We start from the raw sequence: 18,979 nt of genomic DNA on the forward strand, positions 1-18,979 counted from the left end.
CCTCGGCCTCCCCAAGCACTGAGACGAGAAGCACGAGCCACTTCACCAAGCCTGGAGCACATGTTTTTTGTTTGGAGACACGTCTCACTTCGTCACCCCAGCTGGAGAATAGTGGTGCAATCTCAGCTCACTGCAGCCTCAGCCTCCCAGGCACAGGTGACCCTCCCAAGTAGCTGGGACTACAGATGGGCACCACTATGCCTGACTAATTTTTGTAGAGTTGGGTTTTGTAGAGTAGGGTTTTGCCTTGTTGGCCAGGCTAGCCTCTTAACTCCTGACCTCAGACGATCCTCCCGCCTTGGCCTCCAAAGTGCGCCTAGGCACAGTGGCATAAATAACGTCCTTATCAAACATATACTCTAGGCTGGGCATAGTGGCTCATGCCTATAAATCCCAGCACTTTGGGAGGCTGAGGCGGGAGGATCACCTGAGGTCAGGAGTTCGAGACCAGCTTGGCCAACATGGCGAAACCCATCTAATAAAAATATGAAAATTAACCAGGCGTGATGGCGCTTGCCTGTAGTCCCAGCTACTTGGGAGACTGAGGTGGGAGGATCACTTGAACCCGGGAGGCGGAGGTTGCAGTGAGCCAGGATCACACCATTGTACTCCAGCCTGAGCAGCAGAGCAAGACTGTCTCAAAAAAAAAAGAAAGTTACTACACTTCCAGTGAGACATGTGTCTGTGTGCCTGCCAGGCTCTGCAGGGGTTGACCTAATCCCAGCCCACTTGTCTGGTCATTTGTCTGTGGGGCATGGGGCAGGGAACACAGGCAGGCTTGCAGGTCAGCCTATTGTAGGAAGAGCAGGAAAAGTGTTGAGAGGGAGCCTGCAAAACAGGAGGGCGTGGCCTGTGGGGCAGGCAGAGGCTGCTTAAGCAGAGGCACCAAAACAGTGCTTCCTGGCCGGGCGTGGTGGCTCACGCCTGTAATCCCAGCACTTTGGGAGGCCGAGGCGGGCGGATCAGGAGGTCAGGAGATCGAGACCATCCTTGCTAACACAGTGAAACCCTGTCTCTACTAAAAGTACAAAAAATTAACCAGGCATGGTGGTGGGTGCCTATAGTCCCAGCTACTCAAGAGGCTGAGGCAGGAGAATGGCGTGAACCCGGGAGGCGGAGCTTGCAGTGAGCTGAGATCCGGCCACTTTACTCCAGCCTGGGCGACAAAGCGAGACTCTGTCTCAAAAAAAATAAAAATAAAAAAAATAAAAATAAAGCAGTGCTTCCAAACACACACAGAGGAAAAGGAGCCTGTGTGACTCACACCTGCAGTCCCAGGGTTTTGGGAGGCTAAGGTGGGAGGATTGCTTGAACCCGGGAGGTTGAGGCTGCAATGAGCTGAGACTGCACCACTGCATCCCACCCTAGGCGACAGAGCAAGACTGCCCCGAAAAAAATAATTTAAAAAAGGTGGAAGGAATGCGGGACATGCTGCCATGGGGCATCACGTGGGTGCTGCTCTGTGTCATTGGATTCACCTACTGCGTCTGAGAAGGGGACCGGGATTCAAACTTAGAAGAGAACAGCAGGGAAACCGCATCTGTACACACATCAGTGTCCTGACCCTGTCTTCTTAGATTGGTCACCTCAGATGCTGGTAGAAGCTGCCTTGGGGGCTGGGTGTGGTGGCTCACGCCTGTAATCCTAGCACTTTAGGAGGCCAGGTGAGATGATCACTTGAGCTCAGGAGTTTGAGACCAGCCTAGGCAACATGGCAAAACCTTGACTCTACGAAAAATATAAAAATTAACCAGGCATGGTGGTACACACCTGTAGTCCCAGCTACGTGGGATCCTGAGATGGGAGGATCGCTTGAGGTCAGGAGGTCAAGGCTGCAGTGAGCCATGATGACACCACTGCACTTCAGCCTGGGTGACAGAGCAAGACCCTTTCTCAGGAAAAAAAAAAAGAAAATGCTGGTCGGGCGTGGTGGCTCACACCTGTAATCCCAGCACTTTGGGAGGCCGAGGCAGGCAGGTCGCCTGAGGTCAGGAGTTCAAGACAAGCCTGGCCAACATGGTGAAACTCTGTCTCTACTAAAAATACAAAAATTAGCCAGGCGTGGTAGCGGGCGCCTGTAATCCCAGCTACTCGGGAGACTGAGGCAGGAGAGTGGCATGAACCCAGGAGGCGGAGCTTGCAGTGAGCCAAGATCGCGCCACTGCACTCCAGCCTGGGTGACAGAGCGAGACTCTGTCTTAAAAAAAAAAGAAAAAGAAAAAGCTGCCCTGGGTCCTATGAGGGAAGGGACTGGGAATCGAGGTGTTTCAAGCCCCCCAGGTGATTCTTAAAGTTACACAAGCTTGGAAGACACTTCATTAAGGAAACTCTTCTGGCCGTTTTGTCTGCTCAAGCCTCAGTGTCTGTTCATGGAGTGGCCACCAAGAGTCTGGGGTGGACTGATCATCAGCGCTAACAGGCTTGGAAACTGAATTTAGTGCTGCTGCCCAGAGCTTATTAGACTTGAGCAGATTTAAACAGAAGGATGACTGATTTATAAACAAGGGGATGATGTGTGACCAAAGATGCTAGTTTCTTTTTTTTCTTCTTCTTCTTTTTTTTTTGAGAGGGAGTCTCATTGTGTCACCAAGCTGGAATACAGTGGTGCAGTCTCGGCTCACTGCAAACTCCACCTCCCAGGTTCAAGCGATTCTCCTGTCTCGGCCTCCCGAGTAGCTGGAACTACAGGCAGACGCCACCACGCCTGGCTCATTTTTGTATTTTTAGTAGAGATGGGGTTTCACCATGTTGGCCAGGATGGTCTCCATCACTTGACTTTGTGATCCACCCGCCTTGGCCTCCCAAAGTTCTGGGATTACAGGCATGAGCCACCGCGCCTGGCCTACCAGTCCAGTTTCTTAATATATGGTGACCAGATTAGTTATGGATGTCGGCTAACCAGGGTTCTCTAATCCTTGGATCAAGTTGCAGATGTTCCTTGATTTACGATGGAGTTACGGCCCAATAAACCATCTTAAGTCAAAAATAATGACCTGTTGACTGGGCACAGTGGCTCACACCTGTAATCCCAGCACTTTGGGAGACCAAGGCCCATGGATCACCTGAGGGCAGGAATTCGATACCAGTCTGGCCAACATGGTGAAACCCTGTCTCTACTAAAAATACAAAAAATTAACCAGACATGGTGGCGGGCGCCTATAGTCCCAGCTACTCGGGAAGCTGAGGCAGGAGAATCCCTTGAACCCAGGAGGCAGAGGTTGCAGTGAGCTGAGATCACGCCATTGCACTCCAGCCTGGGCAACAAGAGCGAAACTCCATCCAAAAAAAAAAAAAAAATGGACCTGTCCAGGCTCAGGTGATCCTTCCTCCTCAGCCTCGCAAGTCACTAGGACTACAGGACGTGCCATCAAACCCGGACAATTTTGTGTGTTTTTTGTAGAGATGGGGGTTTTGCCATGTTGCCCAGACTGTTCTTGAACTCCTGGGGTGAAGCAATTTGCCTCCTCAGCCTCCCAAAGTGCTGAGGTGACAGGTGTGAGCCAATGAGCCTGCCTGCTGTTATTTTAATGGCATAAACATCACCTCCAGAACTTAGAAAGGAGAGAAAGAAACTTAGGCAATTGATGTTGAGCCCTTTATTAAAGAAACCAGCTGTTAGTTTACCCTTCATCACCTTGAATGAAGTGTGAATTTCGTTGTTAGTAAAATGAAATACCCCTTTTCCACCAGAAGATGGGGCTGGACTCCCTTGGAAAGAAACTGCAGAGGCTTTTTTCGGGAACCGGTTTCCTGCGCTCGCTTTGCCTGTAGTTTCTGTCACTACTACCCAGCTGTCGGTGTACATCAAAAATCACACAGCAGCTCCAAAAATATACTGATGCCTCCACCCAGAAATTCTGGTTCCATAGGTCTAGGGTGTCCTCTAGGTAAGTGATTCTCAAACTCTACTGCACTTTGGAATCATTGGGACACTAGGCACTCCGAGCCCGCACCGAGGAAATCAGCATGCTGGCGGAGAAGCCAGCCAGCCGTGACTTGGGGATGAGCCGGGTGATTCCAGCGTGCAGTAGTTTGGGCACCACTGTCTTGGACTACTGAATTTGAGACCCTCCGTAGGTGATTCTGAGTCGCACCCCTCGGCCCCCATACGTTCTAGCTTGAATGGGGTTGCACCTGCTGGCTTAGGAATGCAGACAGTCAGGTGCCTCTTTGGTTGTAGCTAAAGTTAGGGCGGCTGAGGGGAGTCGAGAAGTTACTGGGAAGATTCTGGCTAGGACCCTCCCCCCCCCGTGTGGACAGAGGCCTAACTGTCTGCTTTTTTTTTTTTACTGGGAGCTGGCCCAGGGATGCTTAGACGTGACAGTAAGATCTTAGCCAAGCAGAGAGGAAGTGACAAAGAACAGCTGAGAGCAGGTGCCATCCAGGACCTGTTCTGTCTGTGTGTCTCTCCAGCTTTGTGACAACAAACTGTGCTCTGCAGTTTTCATCCCGTGGAATCCGACCCGGCCTGACCACCGTCCTAGCTCGGAACCTAGACAAGAATACCGTGGGCTACCTGCAGTGGCGATGGGGTATCCAGTCAGCCATGAACACTAGCATCGTCCGGGACACTAAAACCAGCCACTTCACTGTGGCCCTGCAGGTGAGCCGAGCAGCCATCGTCTCCTGCAGACAGAGCTCTGGGCGGACCCCTCCTCCCAAGCACTCAGTGTACCCCTTAAATCCTACGTTCTGATCACCACTAAGTCTGAGCCCACGCAGGGCCCTGAGGGGCAGGCTCTCGGTGCTCACACTCGAGTGACCCTGGTGGAACCTTCCAGTATGAAATGCAGTAGCCTTTGGGCGCCTAGGGCAGCTGTGTCAGATCATCTGCCTAGGGCAGAGCAACATCTTAATGTCTGGTGGGACAGCCCGTGGAATCGGGGGCGGGCACATGAAGCCCCACAGCAGAATCTTGCCCTCGGACACCCGTGGCCAGGCCAGGGCTAGTGCATGAGAAGCCGCCCCACATGGGCCACTGCTCCTTGGCTCTCACCAGCCGCTGCCACCTAGGAGCCCAGGCTCAGTGTCGCCAGAGCTTTTATTTCTTGTGAGAAGCTAGAACACTGGGTTTCTGTGAAGTCTTCCAGTTTTTAACTACTGGCTGCTAATGACCATCGTGTACTCGGTGTGGCTGCTAATAGACCACCGTGTACTCGGTGTGGCTGCCAGACCGTGACCCTTGCCTTAAAGGCCTGTGTGCAGCAGATGCCCAGAGCTAATGGGAGGGCAGATACCCACCTCCCCAAGGAGTCGCACGTCCCAGCCACGCATCCTTGCACCTCTGTCTCCCCAGCTGGGAATCCCTCACTCCTTTGCACTGATCAGCTATCAGCACAAATTCCAAGATGACGATCAGACTCGCGTGAAAGGATCCCTCAAGTAAGTCCTGGCCTGGGTAGCGTGGAAGCACACTGGCTCTGCATGCGGTCTTCACGTGGAGCCAGTTGCTGTAAGATACCAGCTCATGTGAATATCGACGTGTGTGTGACATTTTTGGAGAGCTTCCTATTTTGAGGCTGTGGGGGATTTACCACTACAGTCCCAGCCCTTGAGGAGCTTAGAGTGTCGTGGAAGAACTAGACCATGGGTGTCCCGACTTTCTTCTGTCATGAATCTGCTCCCTGGGGGTCGAGGAGGCTGGAGGGAGGGAAGGGACAGGTACCTGGCCTCTTCTGAAATGACAGCTGCCACTGAAGTGATGAATGAGGGGGACACAGGTACAGACTGCGTCCTCTCCCTGCAGAGCAGGCTTCTTTGGGACGGTGGTGGAGTACGGAGCCGAGAGGAAGATTTCCAGGCACAGCGTTTTGGGTGCAGCTGTCAGCATTGGAGTTCCACAGGGCGTTTCTCTCAAAGTCAAGTAAGTTGAACTCAGGCCTTTCTGGTCAAGGAATGCCTGTCACCTTCACTCAACCAGGCTTTATCCAAGTTAAGGCTGAAATAGCCTTTGCATTGTAATTTTGTTCTTAAAGACACCGTTGCTTGGTTGGGTGCAGTGGCTCATGCCTGTAATCCCCGCACTTTAGGAGGCCAAGGCGGGCAGATCGCCTGAGGTCAGGAGTTCGAGACCAGCCTGGCCAACATGGTGAAAGCCCATCTCTACTAAAAATACAAAAATTAGCCAGATGTGGTGGCACGTGCCTATAATCCCAGCTATTTGGGAGGCTGAGGCAGGAGAATTGCTTGAACACGGAGGCAGAGGTTGCAGTAAGCTGAGATCGAGATCGCACCACTGCACTCCAGCCTGGGGGACAGCAAGACTCCGTCTCAAAAAAAAGAAAAAAGCCGGGCGCGATGGCTCATGCCTGTAATCCCAGCACTTTGGGAGGCGGGCGGATCACGAGGTCAGGAGGTCAAGACCATCCTGGCTAACATGGTGAAACCCCGTCTCTACTAAAACTACAAAAAATTAGCTGGGCGTGGTGGCAGGCGCCTGTAGTCCCAGCTACTGAGGCAGGAGAATGGCATAAATCCGGGAGGCGGAGCTTGCAGTGAGCTGAGATCCGGACACTGCACCCCAGCCTGGGCAACAGAGCGAGACTCCGTCTCAAAAAAAAAAAAAAAAAAAATTGCAGCTGCTTGTTTTTGCTGAGTAAGCAAATTTCAAGGAGTGCATAGTTCCAACTCTGAGTGAGTGAGGTGTGTGTCTGAGCTCCAGCAGCCACCCAGCAGCCTCTCCTGATGTCACAGGATGGCAGTCTAGCAGCCCAGGCCTCCTGGAGTCACTGGTAGCTGTCACCCAGGCACAGCATCTCCAGTAGCAGCTGCTGTGTTGATTCATCCCTCTCACCAGGGCTTTTCATTGGCACACACACCCTTTCTCCACCTGAATCTAGTCACTGTCCTCTCCCTTAGTTCCTCAAAAGAGTTGTCTGTTTTTGGCCAGGCGCGGTGGCTCACACATGTAATCCCAGCACTTTGGTAGGCCAAGGCGGGCAGATCACAAGGTCAGAGATTGAGACCATCCTGGCTAACACGGTGAAACCCCCGTCTCTATTAAAAATACAAAAAATTAGCCGGGCGTAGTGGTGGGCGCCTGTAGTCCCAGCTACTCCGGAGGCTGAGGCAGGAGAATGGCGTGAACCCAGGAGGCGGAGCTTGCAGTGAGCCGAGATGGCACCACTGCACTCCAGCCTGGGCGACAGTGAAACTCCGTCTCAAAAAAAAAGAGTTGTCTGTTTTCGCTTGCATCCGTCTTCTTTCTTTGTAAACCCACTCCAGTCAGGCCTCTCCAGAAAAACCAGCCTTCTCGGTCATCAGTGGAGCACCCTCCCTCCTGTGACAGACCAGAGGGTGATTCTTCTTCAGCTCACTTGGTCTCTGCACCTGCTGCCTCGGTGGCCATTCCCTCCTGCCCTCACGGCCTCTCTGCCTTGAGTTACAGGATACCACACCCTGCTCTGGCTTTCCGTACCAGATGGCTGCTCTCTGTGTCCCAAACTTCTAAATGGAGGCACCACTGCAGGGCACAACCCTTCTCTCTCCAGACTCACTCCCAAGCAGTCATGTCCAGCCTCGTGGCTTTCATGCCCTGAGGACTGTCACGTTGCAAATGCCAGCTTGGACCACCCCCTTAATCTCCAGCTCATATATACGTCCAGCTTTCTTTTCCTAATCTCTACTTGGATACCTAACAGTATCACTAACGTCACGTATCCAGACAGAACTCTATCCCTCCCTGTGCCCCCAGACACGTAGGTGCTTCAGAACCTGCTCTGCCTGAAGTCTTTCCCATCTCTCTCTCTTTTTTTATTTTATTTCTATAGAGACAGAGTCTCACTTGGTTGCCCAGGCTGGTTTTGAACTCCTGACTTCAAGCAGTTATCCCGCTTCGGCCTCCCAAAGTGTTAGGATTACAGGTGTGAGCCACAGCGCCCAGCCTCCTTTCCTGTCGGTAAAGGAGAGCTCCAGCCTTCTGCTTGCTCTGTCCAAAAACCTTGGAGTCAGCCTCTATCTCTCTCTGTCTCTCACACACTCCAAATCAGACATATCTCAAAATCATCTCATGAACATGTACTCCAAAAGTGTATCCCCAGTCTGGCCATTTCTCAACCTCACTGCCGCCAACATCTTTGTCTTAGTTACACAGCACCCTCCCCACTGAACCCCTGTCCCTCCTTGTGTGTCTGCTCTCTGTAGGAGAGTCCTTTTTAAAACTGAAGGCAGTTCACGTCTGTCTTCTGCCTAAAACCTCAGAGATTCTCTCAATGCCAGGCAGAGGCCAAAGCCCTTCAGAGACTTTGGAGCCTGCAACGCCCTCCGTGAAGTAGTATTCCTCTCTCCCCCAACGCCAGCCATCCCGACCCCCTGAGCTGTTCCTGGCACACACCAGGCCCCCTCCTGCTTATGAGGTGGCCTTTGCTATTTCTCAGTCTGCAGATAAATATGTGGCCATTTCCTTCACTCCCTGTAGGTATCTGCTCAAATGTCCCCTAATTCACCTTGTATACACAGTAGCCCTTTCCCTCGCCCCAGGTGATCCCCCCACCATGTTTAGTCTCCAGCGAACCAGTCTCCATCTGAAGGGCCATCTCCTCCACTCCTCATCAGAAATAAGCACTTGGACTTGGTCCATTTTAATCCCATCTGCACTTCTAGAGCCTAAAACCCATCCTAGTACTTGATAGGAACTCAGCGAGTGAATAAGAGTGGATCACAGCTCAGTTTTGGAAACAAAAGCCAAATCACTTACCAAGATTAGAGTTGGCATCAGCCATCTCTCCTCAGATAATATTCGAAGGCTCAGTACAGTGGCTCATACACTTTGGGAGGCCAAGACGGGAGGATCACTTGAGCCCAGGAGCTCACGGTGGTAGTGAGCTCTGACTGTGCCTCTCAGCCTCGATGACAGAGTGAGACCCCGTCACTTCAAAAAAAAAAAACTTTTTTGTCTTGAGGTCTACTTTATCTGTTATTATACAGCTCTTTTAGCCTTCTTATGCTTACTATTTATTTTTTTGCCCATTCACATTTAACCTATCTCTGTTTATATATGTGTATGTGCGTGTGCGTGTGCGTGTGTGCGCGCGTGTGTGTGTGTGTGTGTGTGTATATATATATATTTGTTTTTTTTGAGACAGAGTTTCGCTCTTGTTCCCCAGACTGGAGTGCAGTGGCACAATCGCAGCTCACTGCAACCTCCACCTCCCAGGTTCAAGCAATTCTACTGCCTCAGCCTCCTGAGTAGCTGGGATCACAGGCACCTGACACCACACCCAACTAATTTTTGTATTTTAAGTAGAGACAGGGTTTCGCCATGTTGGCCAGGCTGGTCTCAAACTCCTGACCTCAAGCCATCCGCCTGCCTCGGCCTCCCAAAATGCTAGGATTACAGGCGTGAGCCACCACACCCGGCCAAGTTTTGAGTGTCATCAATTCTGGAATTGCTTTTATTCTGGAAGGATATGGTCAGGTATTGTCAGTGGCTACTCAACATTTTTTCTTTTTTTGACTTTTCATCAGTTTGTGATGTACATAGATATGGCTTTTGTTGTATTTATCATGCTTGGGGTTTCCTAAACTTCTTGCATCTGTAAATTTCCTTTTCGTCACCAGGACTCTAATTACCAATGTATTAAACTACTTACCACTCTTCCATGGGTTTCTGACATTGTGTCCATGCGTCCTCAATCCTTTTCCTCTTTGTTCTTCATACTGGATAATTTCTTTCTTTTTGTTTTTTTTTTTGAGACGGAGTCTCGCTCTGTCACCCAGGCTGGAGTGCAGTGGTACAATCTCAGCTCACTGCAACCTCTGCCTCCTGGGTTGAAGTGATTCTCCCGCCTCACTCAGCCTCCCGAGTAGCTGGGACTACAAACAGGTACCACCACACCCGGCTAATTTTTGTATTTTTGGTAGAGATGGAGTTTCACCATGTTGGCCAGGCTGGTCTCAAACTCCTGACCTCAGGTGATTCGCCCAACTCGGCCTCCCAAAGTGCTGGGATTACAGGTGTGAGTCACCACGCCTGGCCAAATTTTTTTATATGTGGTCCAGAGTTTACGCGTTGGTCCGATAGGAGCTACTTGGCCACCACTAGAAGCAGAACCTCCTTAACTGACAACTTTTGAAGTCTTCACCAACTTCTTTGGAAACCTCAGTTAAGGACTGAGATGTGACTCTCCAGTGCCATCTGGAGGAGCCCATTCCTGTCCTCTCCAGCCTATGACCAAATGCACCCGTAGGGGACGTTGACCCTGTGAAGTGTTCCTCTTGTTGCTTTGACTGGAGGTCAGCAGATACTGGGATCTTCTGTCACAGTGTCAGATCCATCAGCCAGACTTTGCAACAGGAGGCCAGCAGAAGGCAGTGGACTGTGAAGGAGCGGACTGCAGCCTCCTTTAACTCGCAGCTGTACGCGGCGCAAGTTCGCCTGTGGCTAACACCCCATTGCCCTTCCCTGGAAAACCTGATTCATCTTGGGTGTTTTGTTTTTTGTATTTTTCCCCAGGCTCAACAGGGCCAGTCAGACATACTTCTTCCCTATTCACTTGACGGACCAGCTTCTGCCCAGCGCCGTGTTCTATGCCACCGTGGGGCCTCTAGTGGTCTACTTTGCCATGCACCGTCTGATCATCAAACCATACCTCAGGGCTCAGAAAGAGAAGTGAGTTGACACATCATGGGCATGTCACTAGCCAGTCCTGTGCCTCAGTTTCCTCACCCTTAAAATGGAGGGGATAACAGAGCCTACTGCGTCGGGTGATTAGGAAAACCTGAGTTAATTAATGCATGTAAAGCGCTTAGGCTGATGTCTGGGCCTAACATTACCTGATTGGTAAATGTTAACTATTTCTCATCATTGTCAGTAGTTGGACTGCTGTTCTCTCTTCATTTGTAATTCCTGCTCTTAGAAAGGACTGGAGTTATAGAAGTGTTGGGCCTCGGTCAGGCACGGTGGCTCATGCCTGTAATCCCAGCACTTTGGGAGGCTGTGAGGCAGGTAGATTACCCAAGGTGAGGCATTCAGGACCAGTCTGGCCAACGTGGTGAAACCCTGTCTCTATTAGCTGGGCGTGGTGGCATGCATGCGCCTATACTTCCAGCTACCCGGGAGGCTGAGACAGGAGAACTGCTTGAACCCGGGAGGCAGAGGTTGCAGTGAGCCGAGATGGCGCCATGGCACTCCAGCCTGGGCGACAGAGCAAGACTCAGTCTCAAAAAAAAAGGCCGGGTGCGGTGGCTCACGCCTGTAATCCCAACACTTTGGGAGGCCGAGGCGGGCAGATCACGAGGTCAGGAGATTGAGACCATCCTGGCTAACACAGTGAAAACCCGTCTCTATTACAAATACAAAAAAAAAAAATTAGCCGGGTGTGGTGGCAGGCGCCTGTAGTCCCAACTACTCAGGAGGCTGAGGCAGGAGAATGGCGTAAACCCGGGAGGTGGAACTTGCAGTGAGCCAAGATGGTGCCCACTGCACTCCAGCCTGGGCAATAGAGCGAGACTCCGTCTCAAAAAAAAAAGTGTTGAGTCTCTAAACCATGGCCTCAAGAAATAAAACAGTTTTCCTTTCCCGGCCCTGAGTTTAAGAGGAATGCATTCTGGATTCTTATGTAAGGGGCCTGCATTTAACTATAGTCTTGAAAGTCATGGAAACGCAATTTATTTTGCAGTTTCTTAGATAATCCATTGGGGCATGCCATGAAACCTAAATTATTAGTGCAAGCATCTCTACAGAAAACTGAGAGCTGGTATAGATTTGTTACTTCGTAATATCTCATTTAGTAAATAAAGCATTGCACTTAGAGAATCTCAGATAAAGGAACGAATCTCCTCTTCTGGGCCCCTCTGGCCTTTGGATTCAGAATCCTAGTTCCCTAGGAGACTTGAGGCCTGGAACAGTCTTCTGGGAGGACAGGCGTATGCTGACCCCAAGGCCCATACTTTGTTACAGGAAAGCAGATCTCTGTGTCCAAAGTGGTATTAGTTGTTCCTACCAAAAGTCTTATTTAGTAACTCATGCCTGTAATCCTAGCACTTTTGGAGGCCGAGACAGTAGGATCACTTGAGCCCAGGAGTTCGCGACTAGCCTGGGCAATATAGTGAGACCCCCATCTCTATTTTAAAATTAAAATTAAGAAAAATAATAATCCCACAAGATTGGTGGGATCTCTGAAATTCTCGTGCGGTGGGGTCTTCTTTCCAAAGAGACTGACAGTGGGTGTCCCGTCAGCTCGGTGAGGAGGTGGGGCGGAGCCGTCTAAGGGTAAAATGAACGCTGCCAGCCTGTGACCAACAGACTTGCCTGAGACTGTCGTGGGAATATTTTTTAAAGTTCTAGAACTGGAACTCCAGTAAGATGACAGACGGTTTGCTGGGCTCGGGTCCAGCACGGGAGGCGCTGTGTTGGCTGGAAGCTGGGCAGCGTCACGCTAACATGGGGCTTGTGTTCCTCTCGTGTAAGGGAATTGGAGAAGCAGAGGGAAAGCGCCGCCACTGACGTGCTGCAGAAGAAGCAAGAGGCGGAGTCCGCTGTGAGTGCCGCCCCACCGTTCCTGAGCGAGGGCTGTAGGGGACACACTCCACACCCCACATGTTGGTCTCAGGGCCTTGGATGTCAGACTTCTCTTCTCCAACAACTTGGCTCTCCATGTAGTCTTTACTGTGGGATGCGCTACTGGGCTCTGCAGGCCCTGCCCTAAAGATCGTTACTCTCCAAAAGCATAACAAGGGCTTTTTTAAAGTGGTGAGTGTTGGCCTCTTTTCCTTCCCTCTGAGTGCTCTGCCTTTTACGGAGCAGGAGGGAGCAGGCTTCCCGGGTAAGTGGCGAGCACACTCCCAGGTGCTGTGGGCCGTGTGCGTGGCCTGGCGAGCACATGCCTGTCTGAGTGGGCAGCACAGCTCTGCCCAGTAGAATGGCGCCACAGGAGAACACAGGTCCTTTCTCAGGAGGAGCTGAGATTCCAGCTTCTGCGAAATCTCTTTATTTTTAAAGCTGACAATGCATGCAGTGTTTTATTGGGTCAAGAAATCCCACCCACACATTTATGATCCCCAGAGAGGGAGCTCCCACCGGTGGCCACGGGAGGGTCATGCCGTTTCTGGTGCTTCTCACCTTCTGACCAAGAGCTGCCTGCCCTAAGTCTAGGAGTTTCAGAGCGAGCCACTTGGGTAGCAGAGCTGTCAGGGCGCCCACTCCTTTGCTTTCCAGGCCCTGAGCGGGCATGTTGGCATGGACAAGACTGCCTGCCTGTGGCCCTCTGACCAGAGGTGGAGCAGGCCTGGTGGGGCCCTGACTGTGTCATCCTTGTTCTCTGGCAGGTCCGGCTGATGCAGGAATCTGTCCGAAGGATAATTGAGGCAGAAGAGTCCAGAATGGGTGAGAATATGTGTCCTCTCTTGGGCCAGGGTGGGCGCTGGGGGTCTCCAAGCGGCACAGGGAGGTGCCCGGAGAAGGCCTTCCTCTACTCGGAGTCTGTCCTTAGGCCTCATCATCGTCAATGCCTGGTACGGGAAGTTTGTCAATGACAAGAGCAGGAAGAGTGAGAAGGTGAAGGTGATTGACGTGACTGTGCCCCTGCAGTGCCTGGTGAAGGACTCGAAGCTCATCCTCACGGAGGCCTCCAAGGTACAGCAGCACCAGCCACCACATGCCGTGTGCTCACAGATCGGAACGGGCTGGGCACAGTGACTCACGTCTGTAATCCTAGCACTTTGGGAGGCCAAGGTGGGCAGACTGCTTGAGCCCAGGAGTTTGAGATCAGCCTAGACAACATGGCAGAACCCTATCTCTACAAAAAAGAGAAAAAATTAGACATGTGCCTGTTGTCCCAGCTGTTCAGGAGGCTAAAGCGGGAGGATTGGTTGAACCCAGGAGGTTGAGGCTAGAGTGAGCTGTGATTGTGCCACTGCACTCCAGCCTGGGTGACAGAGCAAGACCCTGTCTCAAAAAAAACAAACAGGGCCGGGCGCGGTGGCTCAAGCCTGTAATCCCAGCACTTTGGGAGGCCGAGACAGGCGGATCACGAGGTCAGGAGTTCGAGACCATCCTGGCTAACACGGTGAAACCCCGTCTCTACTAAAAAATACAACAAGCTAGCCGGGTGAGGTGGCGGGTGCCTGTAGTCCCAGCTACTCGGGAGGCTGAGGCAGGAGAATGGCGTAAACCCGGGAGGCGGAGCTTGCAGTGAGCTGAGATCCGGCCACTGCACTCCAGCCCAGGCAACAGAGCCAGACTCCGTCTCAAAAAAACAAAACAAAACAAAAAAAAAACAGTGGTTTGAAGAATAGCTTCAGTCTGACAAGGACAGCCTGGCCCCTTGAAGTGGCATCTTTGCCATCATCGGCATCTACTGCGTGGGATGCCACCCAGCTCCTGAGCAGTACCCACGTTGGAGCTATTTGCTTCATTCAGTCATTTCTTTCACCACTCACTCAATAAGGATTTACTGAGCCCCGCCTGTGGGCCAGCCACACCAGCATACAGAACACGCGCCTGCCTTCATGGCATTTGATTGTGTTTATTTTTGCCTCATTGCAGAAAGAGCATGAGGTCGCTTGTAACATGTGTGAGTCTCGCCTCTGGGGCCTGGTGCGTGGACCATCCAGAAGGATGAAAATGCAGGTTAGCTCAGGCCAGAGAGCTCCTGGCACCCTAGAAATCATCTAGTGGCCCTGTGTTAGTGTGAGGATGGGGCCTTTATTAAGAAGCAAGTCTTGGCAACTTTTTAAAATTCTTGTTTCTTTTTCTTCAAGCCCCAAAGTTTGCATCTCCCCAGGGAGTCAGAGCCTGTGCACACCGCCCCTCCGCTGGTAGTGAGGAGGAGTGCTGGTCTTAGAGCATCTGGAGTACTGAGAGTAGCAATTTGTTTGTTACAGGCTGGGCTGCCTGGCTTTTATGACCCGTGTGTGGGGGAAGAGAAGAACCTGAAAGTGCTCTATCAGTTCCGGGGCGTCCTGCATCAGGTGATGGTGCTGGACAGTGAGGCCCTCCGGATACCAAAGCAGTGTGAGTAGCCGTCCCTTCGCAGTCACCAGCTAACGGAGGCGGGGACCTCAAAGCGGCTGCTCAGTGTGTGAGCTGCTGGCCACCTTCCCTCAGCTGCCTGCCTGGGAGCAGAGACGCCAACTAGACTTCGACCCATGATTCACCCAGAACCTGTGATTTGTGCCTGGCGGGGGGGGGGGCGCTGGGGCCCTTTCACAGGTGGAATTAGTGAGCTCGTTGGAAACTGTGGCTTGAGTGGCGGGGGATGAAGCAGACCTCCACGTTCCAGAAGCAGCTGATTTTCGGCAGCGCGTGCTCTGCCTCACCTGGGCCCAGCCAGCTGCTGGTCCGGGTGACCGCTGAGCCCCATCAGTAGAAAGGAGCGTGGGAACAGCCACCTTCTGATCAGCTGTGTCTGTCTTTTCCTTTACAGCCCACAGGATCGATACAGATGGATAAACGGCCAAGAACCAGATTTTTAAAAGGCTGCAAAAAATATTTTCCTGGGAGTCTACAAATTTGGAAACAGGGAAAAAACCCAGACATCAGATGTTTTGATTTTATATTATTATTATAGGAGGTGGCACCATATCAATTATGTGAAGGGACATGCAGACACCCCAGCTTTTGAGGGTGCTGGGGGTAGGACTGAGGCAGCCCCACTGGGAACCAGACTGCAGCGTGGCCCGTGGCTGTTTTACCAAGGACCGGTTCCTGGAGGGAAGGGCCCTGGCCCTGACTCTGCCGGGTCCCCTGAGTATGCGTGTGGCCCGCAGCCCGCCGCCCCGTAGTTCTTGGTTGGGTCTGGAGGTGTTTGTGGAATACCTTGCCCTCCACCACAGGAGCGTGAGCTGCTTCTCCTGAAATCCTGAACATGGGAAACAACGTGGAAGGCAGGCAGGCCTCCGGGTCAGGGAGCGTCTGCTGCGCTGACTTCCCGTGACCACCTCCTCCTGCTGAAATAGTACTGCTTGAATCTGGAGCAGATTGCGGGTTTATAAAACTGCTTTTTATCTGAGAACAAACGGGTTTGGAAATTAGTCTTTTTTCCCCCACTCCCAGAGCAGCTCAAATCATTCCACCAGCCCCCTCGGCTTGGGACAGGGGTAATGTAACTTCCGATCCCAGGGCCTGGCCCTGACACAGGTGGCTTCCTGTATCCCTGTGGGAAAACGCCCTGCCACCAGCGGGCTTGAGCTGGCCTGTGTCCCTCCACCGCCTGCACCACCCACCTCCAGAGTGCAGTGCTGGGCAAGGGCAGTTCAAGAGGACGGGACCAGGCGCGCGGCAAGACATCAGACGCACCCAACCCAGCGGCGTGGACCCCATGCCTGGCCCGTGGCACCCAGCAGGTGGCACTGCAGCTCCCCGCTCCTGCAGGTCCAGCGTCCTCACAGGGACACCAGGGCCTGTGCTCCGGAGCCTTCCTTCAGACCCTTCCTCCATGTGCCCACTTGGGATGCAGAATGCGGCAGAGCCGGTACCCCTTCCAGCCTGGGCTTTGGCTGCAGTAAAGTTACCTGAGGCCTGTCTCGTGGGTCCTGGAAGTGGCAGCCATCAGTCACTTTTGCTGACCCCTTGGAGCAAACGCTGCACAGGCGGTGGCCGAGACAGCTGGCGCTGGGGCCCCAAGCTGCGCCGGCCTCCAGCCCACCCACAGCTGTTGCTAAAGTCAGGCCTCCCTCCCCAGCACTGGTATCTGAGTAACAGCTAAGAACCTCCTCCTTCTGGTTTTGAAAAGCAGTTCAGGTTGTCCAATTCTGTAATCATCTCCATTTTTTAAAAAGGTTTCTCTGACGGCCCCACGGCCCGAGCCGCGGTGAGCATCATGTTGCATGAGCCTGGGCCCCGGGCTTCCCATGCGCCTCTGCCACAGGCGCTTCTGGGCACCTTCCTCTGCGTTTCATTTGCAGTCGACTGTACAGAAGGCACTCACCACAATAAACCTTTCCTGAAAGCAGAGGCTGGTGCTCTTCTGTTTATCATGTGTTCATTTTCAGGAGGGAAGGAACCCCTTCCCCAGAGGCCTCCTCCCCATCCTTCATTCCTCACTCAACCACAGGGCTTCACGTGAAGCTGGGGTTCCATTTTCTACATTAAACATTGCCTGAGAAATAGACCCCGAGTTAGGAAATCAGGCCAGAACTTTTGTTTTCTTTAATTCACTAAAGCTATAAATTAGACGAAATAGGCAGGTTTTTTTTTTTTTTTTTATCAGACGGAGTCTCGCTCTGTCAGCCAGTGACAGTACTGGAGTGCAGTGGAGCGATCTCAGCTTCCTGCAAACCCTGCCTCCCAGGTTCAAGTGATCTTCCTGCCTCAGCCTCCCAAATAGCTGGGACTACAGGTGTGTGCCACCATGCCCGGCTAATTTTTGTCTTTTTAGTAGACATGGGGTTTCACCATGTTGGCCAGGCTGGTCTCAAACTCCTGACCTCAAGTGATCTCCCCACCTCGGCTTCTCAAAGTGCTGGGATTACAGGCGTTAGCCACTGCACCCAGCCATGGAAGTCAGTCTTAGCAAAAGGAATCACGGCACTAAAGAAAATGACGGGAGTGACACCAGAGAGAAAGACACTTTATTACACTGCCCGCTCACACCAGGCCGGGACAGGAGTCACACCTTAGAACCCTGAGCTGCTGTCCAGGCTGATGGAGGAGGGGACCACACGTCGGCCACAGAGCGGGACCCGTCACATGGCTTCCTCCCTGAGGAACATCTCCCACACTGGGCCTTCCAACAACCCTCGCTCTGCGTGTGCTGAAAGGACAGCATCCAGAATCAGCCTCAGCCTGGACTCCGTTACCGCGGGAGGATAAACTCGTCATGCTCACAGACGTGCACTCAGTGCCATGCCTCTAAACGTCCCCCAGACGGCGTCGGGGCTCTCGCCGGGGAGCTTGGCTACTGTCTCAATCCCGCGCCTGGCAGGCCTCACGGCCAACTTTCTCAGTGTCTACAGCAGACAAAGATGTCCACAGCCAGAGCTCCAAAGCCCTGCCGGCCCTGGTGCCACCGCTGCCTCTGCGGCTGGAGCCTGTGGGGCTCAGCTCTGCTGCTCCGGCCCAAGTCTGGCCTGGAGTCCCCTGTGCCCTTTGTAGGCACGGAGGCGGCTGGACATCCTTCGCATCACCAGCCTCTGGGCCTGCAAGCGCTTCCGGAGCTTTTCATTTTCCTTCAGAGTGACGAAGAGTTTTTTCTTCAGGGAATCTAAGTCCAAAAGGGCATAGCTGTGATCAGATGGCTGCTTGGACGGGGGCCTTCTCAGGCCCGCAGGGCCGGCCGGCCGGCCAACAGCCTCTGTTGCTCGCGGCCTCCATGGCGAGACCTGAGGACAGGGGAGTGAGAGCTGAGAGCTGCGTCACCAGCAGGAAGGCGGGCCAGGGTGAGCAGGCCACCAGACATGCACCCAGCACAACCCCCAGGCAGCCGGACGCTCCTGGCTGGTCTCCCAAAATCCAGAATTTGGGGAGCTCTGAAACGCAGGCTGCACACCCTGCCCCGCCATACGGGTCTCATGGCGGGTGTTCACTGGCTTCCATTTTGTTTGGAGCAAGTTATCCTGGGTCCAAGCACAGGCCACCTTTGCACTCAGTCTTACCTGTTTTACGGGGCCTTCGGCATTTGGGGGCAACTGAAGCTCTTCAAGCGCAGTGTCCATCTTTCTCCCAGGGCTGTCCTCTCCGGCCCCTGCCTCAGGGAGGACCTGGGAACAGCAGCACGGAGTCAGGCACTAGAGCCCTGTAGATGCAGGGCCCTCCCGCAGCTACTACCTGTCCCTCTGGGGGAGCGGCAACAGCCAGGGACCAGCTCCAGGGTCTGTGCCCCTCGGCAAGCTGCTGGCTTCTTCCTAGCACACACCCTGGAACTGAATTTTTTTTTTTTTTTTTTTTTTTTTTTTGAGACAGTCTCGCTCTGTGACCCAGGCTTGGAGTGGCATGATCGCAACCCCCGCCCCCAGGATTCAGGCAATTCTCATGCCTCAGCCTTCTGAGTAGCTGGAATTAAACAGGCACCCACTACCATGACCGGCTAAATTTTTTTTT

The 18,979-nt window shown here is 52.8% G+C and overlaps 2 protein-coding genes across 3 annotated transcripts in view; one reads left to right on the forward strand and one right to left on the reverse strand.

The window, feature by feature from the left end:
- The window catches only part of DNAJC11 (DnaJ (Hsp40) homolog, subfamily C, member 11), a 56,551-nt gene extending 39,657 nt beyond the window's left edge, over nt 1-16,894 (forward strand). For both annotated transcript variants that reach the window (XM_011938262.1, XM_011938264.1), the window contains 9 exons: nt 4,414-4,603; nt 5,297-5,382; nt 5,747-5,863; nt 10,454-10,609; nt 12,410-12,479; nt 13,267-13,324; nt 13,431-13,573; nt 14,824-14,953; nt 15,366-16,894. In XM_011938262.1, coding sequence (XP_011793652.1) covers nt 4,414-4,603; nt 5,297-5,382; nt 5,747-5,863; nt 10,454-10,609; nt 12,410-12,479; nt 13,267-13,324; nt 13,431-13,573; nt 14,824-14,953; nt 15,366-15,391 — 976 coding nt within the window. In that variant the 3' untranslated portion in view covers nt 15,392-16,894. The remainder of the gene's footprint in view (nt 1-4,413; nt 4,604-5,296; nt 5,383-5,746; nt 5,864-10,453; nt 10,610-12,409; nt 12,480-13,266; nt 13,325-13,430; nt 13,574-14,823; nt 14,954-15,365) is intronic.
- A 606-nt stretch (nt 16,895-17,500) lies between these two features.
- The window catches only part of THAP3 (THAP domain containing, apoptosis associated protein 3), a 10,968-nt gene continuing 9,489 nt past the window's right edge, over nt 17,501-18,979 (reverse strand). The window contains exons 4-5 of the mRNA XM_011938306.1: nt 18,535-18,639; nt 17,501-18,261 (exon numbers count right to left, since the gene is read on the reverse strand). Of these exons, the coding sequence (XP_011793696.1) occupies nt 17,980-18,261; nt 18,535-18,639 (387 nt within the window). The 3' untranslated portion in view covers nt 17,501-17,979. The remainder of the gene's footprint in view (nt 18,262-18,534; nt 18,640-18,979) is intronic.

The sequence above is a fragment of the Colobus angolensis genome, unplaced genomic scaffold (assembly GCF_000951035.1).
Source record: "Colobus angolensis palliatus isolate OR3802 unplaced genomic scaffold, Cang.pa_1.0 Scaffold170, whole genome shotgun sequence".
Taxonomy (NCBI): Eukaryota; Metazoa; Chordata; class Mammalia; order Primates; family Cercopithecidae; genus Colobus; species Colobus angolensis.